This window comes from Meriones unguiculatus, chromosome 17 (genome assembly GCF_030254825.1).
Source record: "Meriones unguiculatus strain TT.TT164.6M chromosome 17, Bangor_MerUng_6.1, whole genome shotgun sequence".
NCBI classification, from domain to species: Eukaryota; Metazoa; Chordata; class Mammalia; order Rodentia; family Muridae; genus Meriones; species Meriones unguiculatus.
The window spans coordinates 27613710-27622794 of NC_083364.1; the positions used below are offsets into that span (position 1 = coordinate 27613710).

Here is a 9085-nt window from a genome sequence, read left to right on the forward strand (position 1 = left end):
TTGACTGCCTTAGTTCAAAGACAAGAGTGTTGATTTAAAGAGTTAACAGTTTGAGGAGATATCCCAAAGAGCTCAGAAGTAATTTCCAGTGTTACTATTCCGTGGTTCCGTGGTTTAATTTCTATCCCTCTTTCTGTTTCCAGTGAAGTGACAGGAACAGCAGGCTCTATATGGCAGGTGCTACACCACCAGCCCCAAGGAGTCAGCACTTGGCTCCAGGCACCCCAACACCCCTCCCCTGACCTCATCCAGTCAGGTTTCCAAAACTCTTGAAACCACGCATGGCGGGAGTCAAGGGTACCACAGGTTTTTCCCATCTATTCTAATTCTTCTTTAAATGAATGGACAAATCAAGGCCAAGAGAAAGCAAATGAGTCACATGGGAATCACAAAATTGGCAGGCAGAAGGTGTTTGAACCCCTGACTCCAGACTCCCAGCTCTTTCCACTGAGCCTGAGTACCTGGCACCAAATGTTTACAATCTCATAGGGTAGTCGTGTATGGAGACAACATTCTGTTCTATATTTTCTTTGGAAGGACTTCAGACTATGTGCTCCCTTTGGCAGCACATACACTAACGTTGGAACCTTCCAGAGAGGGTTAACATGCCCCCTGAGCAAGGGTGACATGTGGATTAAAGGATCTTTCCAACTTTAGAGAAAGATTTTGGACTAAATTCCTCATTTCACCTTGGAATATTTGCACTGAACATTGTGCGTTGGTGGATATGATTGCGTCCGTTAAACACAACATCGAAGGCTGCACCCTGGCAGCAAGACAGAGCCTGGGGATCACTTGCTCTTCTCTCCTCTAGAGGAGCTATTGCCTCAGCTTACCACAGTGAACCATTTGCTGAAAGGCTATTGAGTCACAGTGTCTCCAGTGTTTGGAGAGTGAAATGGGCACATCTAGTGACAAGATGGGACACACACACACACACACACACACACACACACACACTTAGCAAACATTAATGTTCCAGAGTCTACATAGGACTCCAGTCAAAGCAGTCATATTCATTCAAATCCAAGTTCAACCAATACTGAATGATGAGTCTTGGGCAGGCTGTCTAACATCTCAGTGACACAGGGATGTTTGTAAGATGAAGTGGTTGCCGTTTCTTACCTCTACGTCATTACTGTGATGAAATAAACTATTGTGTATAAAGAATTTGGGATTGCACCTGGGACTGTTTTTTAGTGATTACTATTATGCTGCACGTTAATATATAAATATAAATATATAGTCATACAAAACAAGGACCCACTTTACCATAATGAAAAGACACACATCAAATATAACAGAATAGATATGTGTAATTTACAAAGGGGTTCAAAGCAAAACAACAAAGTGCAAACATGGGTCTGTCTGAGGCTCGTGCATTTAATAACCAATGACACCGTGTTCTCATCATCCCAGTGCTAAGCCAACTGAGGTTAAGCAATGCTCACCACGGCATTGTTCATGCAGAGCCAGGAGCACAGGAAGATTGTGTCTGATGCCAGGTTTAAAAAAATAGCTTTTCAAACCTTTTTTATTTAAAAAGTTTTATCAATTCTCTGCCCCCACCACCACTTTTTACAGAGCATACCAAGGCATGTATGTACAGGGCAGAAGACAGCTTTCAAGAGTCAGTTTTTTCCTTCTACCCTGTGGGTTCTGGGGTTGGAACTCAGTCAGATTGTCAGGCATGGTGGCAAAAGCCTTTACCCACTGATCTGTCCTACCTGCCCAGGCTCTTCTTTCTTAACCTCGAGTTTCAGGATTGCAGGCAATCTGTAGGAAATCCACACCATTTAAAGGGTCTGTAGTCCCAAAAAGACTTTGAAGTACAGTCAGGAAATGGTTTTCTTTTTGTAAATCTTGAGACAGGATAATAGCGAACTCCCTATATAGCTGACAATGACCTTGAATTCAATCCTCCTGCCTCTTGACTCCCTGGTCCTGGAATTTCAAGTGCGTGCCGTGATGCCCAGCTTAAAGATGTGCTTTGTGTTTAAGAAGCATTGTTTCTGTTTTCTTTCTTTTCTTTTCTTTCTTTCTTTCTTTCTTTCTTTCTTTCTTTCTTTCTTTCTTTCTTTCTTTCCCTTCCTTCCTTCCTTCCTTTCTTTCTTTCTTTCTTTCTTTCTTTCTTTCTTTCCTTCTTTCTTTCTTTTTCAGGGCTTTTCTGTGTAGCCCTAGCTGTCCTGGAACTCACTTTGTCAACCAGGCCGGCCTCACACTCAGAGAAGCACTGTTTCTCATACTTGGAATGTATGTTTGTGGGCTGAAGTGTTAAACACACAGGGACTCATCTGTGAAGGACTGAACTAATTTTTACAGCCTCAAGAACAAGATGGGCTATATCAATTGTGCCCATAACAGAATGCATGTTGTGGATATAACAGAATACATGCAGCCTGTGGCCTATGTCTAGAGAATAATGTTAATGACCAAGAAGACTATTCATGAGATATTATTATCTATAAAATATGTCACGACGGCCTGTGGTATTTTTCTTAATGCTAACAATAGCCATCTTGGAAAGGGATGTTATGGAAGAGTATTTCCTTTGTTTAATTTTATCTTTATTTTGTAAGTTTTCTGTAAGAAACACACTGTGAATTTTTAAAGGAAAAACAACTTATTACAGATCACAGGGCTAGCCGCCAACAAACAGGATGAGAAAGGCCCCGAGTTCCCACTGGCCATCAGAGGACAAAGTGCCACCCATGTGCTCTCGGGAGCAGGCAGCTGGTGGGCTGTGGATTCCACCATAGACACCTGACTCGAGAAAGATGCCGCCCTGCACTGCCTACCCTCTGCAGCCTGCCTGGCCAGGTTTGAAATGGAATCAAGTCCCCCACTTACACGTCCCTTTTCCTGTGCCTCGGGTGCTTCTCGACACTTTCAGGAAGCTTAGCGGAAGAAGGGAGGAGGCAGAGACTAGCAGAGCACTAGCTCATGCCCATAGCCTCAGGACCCAGCAACTGTCTCATTCCTCAAATAACACACAGCCTCATCCAGGTGAGGTCTTTCTGTCCAGGGTGGACCCTGTCCTCACCTCCCAACCTGTCTGCACACTTAGCCTCTGTCCTGGCACTGCCTTCACAGGGTCTGTCCCATGGGCCCGGCTTTAATTCTTTCTCCAAAGCCTGATCCAGTCTTTGTTCATCTCAGCAGATGCATCTACCTCCTACCCCCAGCCCCTGTACAATCACTTTAACCATTTCCCAGTCTCCTTTAGAGTCTAAGTTTTTTGGTCACCTTTTCTTCTTTGCCTCCCTTGTGCCAGCACCCCCTGTTTAAACGTTGCTTTTTTTTCTTGCCCCCATCTTGTATTCCCCCTGATTGATCTGAATGCATTTCCAAAGAGGTCAGTAAGTTTGTCTTCCTCAGCCTCTGCTCCGTTTTATTTGTTGTCGGAGATTTCTGATGATCTGAATCAAAGTGAATAAAGAGTTATTTTATTTTTAAAAATGTAAACAATTCACAGGTTTCTATGGGCAGGCAGTGTTGCCTCAGATGGTTCTCTTCTGCTGCTCTTCTATAACTGACATGGAAGGTGTCCTGTCCCAGTGCCTGGCTGATGCAATGGCTTCTGTGCACAGCAAATGGTTCTTACAGTATGGCCCTCATTACATTACTGTTACCCGATATACACCCAGTTACAAGCACCTTGCCTAGGGCCTGATGCATCAATATGCTTGAAATAGTAGAATGAGTGGGTAGGAATGGCTCATCAGCAACTCTGCCATTTACGGGGTAAGTTAAGGCCCAGGCTCCACATTTGCACTGTCAGTGTGATTTATGAGAGCTCTGATGATGTGTATTGAATGGCCGTGTTTCAGGTACGAGATGGGTGGGTATGCAGAGGGAGACTACATTATATTTCTACCTACTAACAAGTGCGCATCTTCCCATCGCTTATTTTTTCTTAGTGCCCCAAGGCACAATTGTTACCATAGCAGCCAGGTGCTGATGATGCCTCCAGGGGGCAGCAAGGTGAAATTGAGCCAGCTCTCAAGTCCCCACTTCTCCATGATCTTGCAGGCCAAGGTGAGATGGTCTGAAGTTTAGCCTTTTGTCAGGGCCCCCAACCTGTCTTGGATCGTTTAGACTCATAAAACCTTGCTTCTGTAGAGTGCAATCAGGGCCCTGAGATACCTTTTCAGAGACTCCTTCCTCCCCAAGTTGTGTCTCCTGGCACCCTGCCTGGTTGCCTTGGAAACAGGTTCCACTGAGGACAAAGGAGGGAGCTGGGTCCTGCTTCCTCCTGGTCCTGCCGATGAGGATTTTTAGACCGTGGAGACTTCGCTGCCCTGCCCTGCACTTGCCCTCATTCCCCACGTTCTCTCTGAATTGGAGTCTGCCCTCTCTCGACACTGACGAGGACATGTGTAAGAGCGTGACCACAGGTGAGTGGAAGAAAGTCTTCTATGAGAAGATGGAGGAAGCAAAGCCAGCTGACAGCTGGGACTTCATCATAGACCCCAACCTCAAGCACAATGTCTTGGCCCCTGGCTGGAAGCAGTACTTGGAACTTCATGCCTCAGGCAGGTGAGTAGCCCAAAATGAAGGTGCCTGCAGGCAGCCTCTGGGGACCCACCTAGTCCTGGGGTACCTTCTCAGGAGAGAGAACACACAGAACCCGTGCTTACTTCAGCCTCACGGTTAGGCCAGCGTAAACTAGAAGACAGGTAGTCCCTCCAAGGGGGCTGGGACACTCCATTTGAGTCCGGCTTTTCTGCTGATTGCAGGAGAACTTTTCCTCTTGTGGCTTCTTCATTTGGCAAAAAAAAAAAAAAAAAGAGGTAGAATATGATTATTAGTTTCCGACTCTGACAGTTTACGTGGTTTCAGAGTTTAAGAATATGTTTAAAAGTAGCTGTAAACTGGGAGGAGAGAGGCTTAGGGTCACTGGATCTGTGCTCCTGTATTGGAGAAGTTCAGTTTTTATCTCGTTAATTCAGCCTGATCTGATTTAAACCACTGAACACAAGAGGCATGCTAGAAACTGGCTCTGCGGTTGACCCCATGACTCCTGAGCAGTCCGCTTTCCTCGTTGGACCATGCATCTCCCGTTTGCTGAATGAAGGGTTAGCTGATCTTTGCCTTGTGCTCCAGAGATGGAAGACTAGCAACGATCACCTGAAATTCATTAGTGCTGCAGAATATAGGGCCCCTTCCAGACTCTGAGAAGCACCCAGATTTTAGAAGGCTCCCAGGTGATTCATAGGTACAAACATACCTGAGAAAAACTAGCATTCTAGTCCCTGGGTCCAGTTCAGGGGTCTAGGTTAAGACTTACTTTTGGGATTTGGTGTCTGGATCAGAAGTGAAGGCCTTCCTGCTTAGCTTGGCTCAGTCGACTCACTTCTATTCTGTTCATTTCAGCCAGCATTTCAGGATGCTAGTTCTGCCTCTTTCTAGCTGCGTACATGGGTGGCTAGGTGATTTCTGTGGCCCTCCGGTTCTGACATTTTAAAATCCAAGTGTGGTTTGAGTGAGGCAAACAGTCGCTAAAGATACGAATAAACAAAAAGACTAAGATGAAAATGTGGCGCTCCTCCATCGAATGGTAGGAGGGTGTCACATCCTTGTGGTTCTTTGGGCGCGGAGTGGGAGGGCTTTGTGGGTAACTCAGCCGTGGTAGAGGTCTTGTGACCCCCAGCTGTCCTCAGTCATCGCGGGAGACCCCGGCTTTGTGGGAGGGGGACCACCTTGCGCTCACACTGCCTCTACTTCCAAGGCTTGGGAATGCATTAGCTCTGGCTCTGGGCTAATAGTTAATGGTGCTATTAGGCTCGCCCGTTCAGTGTTGACAGATAGGCTTGTGTTTCTCCGAGCCTGTAAGATTCAGCTTTGCTAAGCAACATCCATGTGATGTGGGCAGAGCGCTCAATACACCCAGACAATTTTATAGAAGGAGTTCCTCAAAGCTGGGACGAGGGACAAGGCCTGAAGAAACCAGAAGGAAGGGACACAAGGTCTCTGGAAAGCAACCAGGGAGCAGACAACTGCTAGGTGCCTGCTGGCAAGTCCGGGCGACTGCACTTGTCCCTTGGGCACTCACATAGACCAAGGAGGGCGGCCCCCTGGGGAAGCTAATGGACTCTGGGGACTGTCAGCACACCGCCCCACCTCCAGGCTGGGCTTCTGCCCGCCTCCGCGTCCCCTCACCCCTTCCCGGACTGTTTTCATCCCTTCACATGGCCCCCTGTTCTTTCTCTTCTTCCCCACTGGCAGGTTCCACTGCTCCTGGTGCTGGCACACCTGGCAGTCCCCCCATGTGGTCATCCTCTTCCACATGTACCTGGACCGGGCTCAGCGCGCCGGTTCGGTGCGCATGCGCGTGTTCAAGCAGCTGTGCTACGAGTGCGGCACAGCGCGGCTGGACGAGTCCAGCATGCTGGAGGAGAACATCGAGAGCCTGGTGGACAACCTCATCACCAGCCTGCGAGAGCAGTGCTACGGGGAGCGTGGTGGCCACTACCGCATCCACGTGGCCAGCCGCCAGGACAACCGGCGACACCGCGGCGAGTTCTGCGAGGCCTGTCAGGAAGGCATCGTTCACTGGAAGCCCAGCGAGAAGCTGCTGGAGGAGGAGGCGACTACCTACACCTTCTCCCGTGCTCCCAGCCCCACCAAGCCGCAGGCCGAAGCAGGCTCAGGCTGCAACTTCTGCTCCATTCCCTGGTGCTTGTTTTGGGCCACGGTCCTGCTGCTCATCATCTACCTGCAATTCTCCTTCCGTAGTTCTGTTTAAGATCCCTTGCGGGGCTGGGGCTTGCGGGTGGGAGCCAGTTGGTGGGAAGGGGTGAGGTGAGGCCTGGCTTGGGAACGGGTCACATTCTAACGTGATGCGGTCATTGATTCAGTGGGAACCCTGGACAATTTACTCAATTTTTCTGTCTTTTAAAAGGGTCTTGGCTGGGTGGTTGACTTTTCAAAAGGAATTTAAGGTTCGAAAGCCCTTCAATGTACCTCAGGGATGTTTGCTTTGGGAGCTGCTTTCTCCTAGTCCAATAGCCCCCCACCGCTGACTTCTGCCTTCTCTCCTGCAGTCACAACAGAACCACTTTCCTTAGTACCTAGCTGTAGCTTTGAAGAACCTCTCTGCCTTCAGTGTGAGCCTGGCCCACAGCCCTGCCTCAGGCACACACGGAAGAGTCCCCTGAAGGCAGAGAGGTGGGGCCACTGTGCTGCTGGTTCCACTGTACCTTGCCTCTCTTCCCCAGACTGGAAGCCTCTGGCCTTCAGGTGGCTCCCACAGTCTGCCTGGCTGACCGAAAAAGATTGACGGTTGGGGGTTAGAGCCACACCATGAGGCCTCCCGCTGGGTGCTTGTGAACTGGCAGAGAATTTAAAGGAGTTTGGAAGAAAAAAAAAAGCCACATAGAGTGACTCTCTATTATAGTGAAAGTTTCTTAGGGTTCAGACTCTCAGCAGGGCTGATGGCCAGAAGAGGGGCCTAGCCGCCTGTGATTTTGTTGAAAAGATTGTTGACTGGCTTTTCCACATTGTCTTTCTTGCCAGAGAGGCTCTGTGCCCGGACCACAGGGATAGGTAATCTCAGCTAGAGAGGGCGCATTAAAGATACAAACAGCTTGTTGGTAGCGAGTGCCCAGAGGCTCGCTGCTCTTCAAAACGGGATGCAATACGGTTTGCAGTAACAGGTTTGTAGACCCTCTGATAGCAGAGGGTAGAGGGAGGCTGGTGGGGAGAGGCGAGAAGCTGGAAGTTGGATGCTGCCTATGCTGAGCCTCACCGTCTCCCTTAGTAACTAACTTACTGTCCTCCTGCCACTCCCTTTTCTAGAAATTTATGATGTCTGTAGAGGGGGAGATAGGAAGTTCCCTTACATACAGGGGGACACATAAAGACCTTAGGGGTGTCATTAATGTACCTCTGAGATTCCCCACGTGGTCCTTGATCTCATGATCAAGGGGCCCCCTCTCAGCATCCCATCTTCTCTCTGACTGAGATGCTTCTCTGTGCAGCTTCCGCTCTGGGCTGATCCTGTCCACAGTCAGGAGTGGATCGGAGAGCAGCACAGCTCAGTCTCACCGCAGCCCTCACTCTGACAGGAGCAGCCAGCTGTGACATCTTCCTTCACAGTATTAATTGCTTCAGCCAGCCACATACCCTGGGCACCACTCCCTAGCAACTTCTGGTTTGGGTCACTTCAGGGACTCTCAGCCCTGGCTGTATTTTAGGAACCCTGAGGAGCTTTTTAAAGAAATAGCAGTGCACCTAAACACAGAGTTAGAAAAAAAAAACCTTCCCTTGCCCTGCCTCTGTGGCCTGGTCTAATAGCTCTGGCTTCATTTGTATCCAGTTTATAAACCATGCCTGGCAATCTTCTCTGATGGACCTCTCTGGCTGCGCTAGAACTGGGAGCTCTGTTTCCCTCCTCCGTTGCTTTACTTTTCACCCCGTGTGCTTGGATTATGATCCTCCTGTATCCTTTCCCACCATGGGGATCTGTTGCTACAATGATGTCACCCTGCTCCTTTTGGTTTCCATCACTGAGTCTTTCTGCCTTGCTGGACCTGTTGCAATCTCTCATTCTTGGATGTACTCCCCATTAGAACGTAAGTTCCACGGATTGCCTTAGCAGATTCCATGTATTGCATTCACCTCTGTTGGGCACATGGCAAGAGCTCAGTACACTCTTGTTATTGACTAAGTCAATAGGTCATCTCCAGCCAGATCTTTGCTTCTGTAGTGTGTGCTCATGACAGTGCGTGTAGTCCTCTTTTCCTATCGCTGCCTATTTTCCTAGGTCTTGTACTCAAGTATCTCAAATAAAATATTTAAGCCAAAGCATTTGGAGGATAGAGTTAATTTGTTTCAGATGGTAGCATGGAACTAGATAAGAGATGCTGAACCCTCCAGGCACTGGAAACTGTGGGTTCTGTTTTAATTCTGGACCGATGACCCTTGGGATTTTTAGATGCTCATTTATTTTTTTTCTCTGTCTCAGGTCCCCTGTCTTGGGGTTTTAAACATCTTTAAACATCCTCCTCCCATCCTGTACTCATCCACACGAAGCCTGGTTCTTCACATGTCTCAGGGCCAGCTTCTGAGCGCCCCAGATGGT

At 48.4% G+C, this 9085-nt stretch overlaps 1 protein-coding gene and 1 non-coding gene across 2 annotated transcripts; both read left to right on the forward strand.

Annotated features, from left to right (window-relative positions):
• The first annotated feature begins 550 nt into the window (after positions 1-550).
• On the forward strand, positions 551-657 carry LOC132648903 (U6 spliceosomal RNA). The gene has a single exon (XR_009587285.1). It is a non-coding gene; the product is annotated as a U6 spliceosomal RNA (small nuclear RNA).
• A 3511-nt stretch (positions 658-4168) lies between these two features.
• Rtp1 (receptor transporter protein 1) lies at positions 4169-8436 on the forward strand. Its single transcript, XM_021636127.2, has 2 exons — positions 4169-4539; positions 6229-8436. The coding sequence occupies exons 1-2, from the start codon at positions 4268-4270 to the stop codon at positions 6746-6748; spliced, it is 792 nt and encodes a 263-aa protein (XP_021491802.1). The 5' UTR covers positions 4169-4267; the 3' UTR covers positions 6749-8436.
• The last annotated feature ends 649 nt before the right edge of the window (positions 8437-9085 follow it).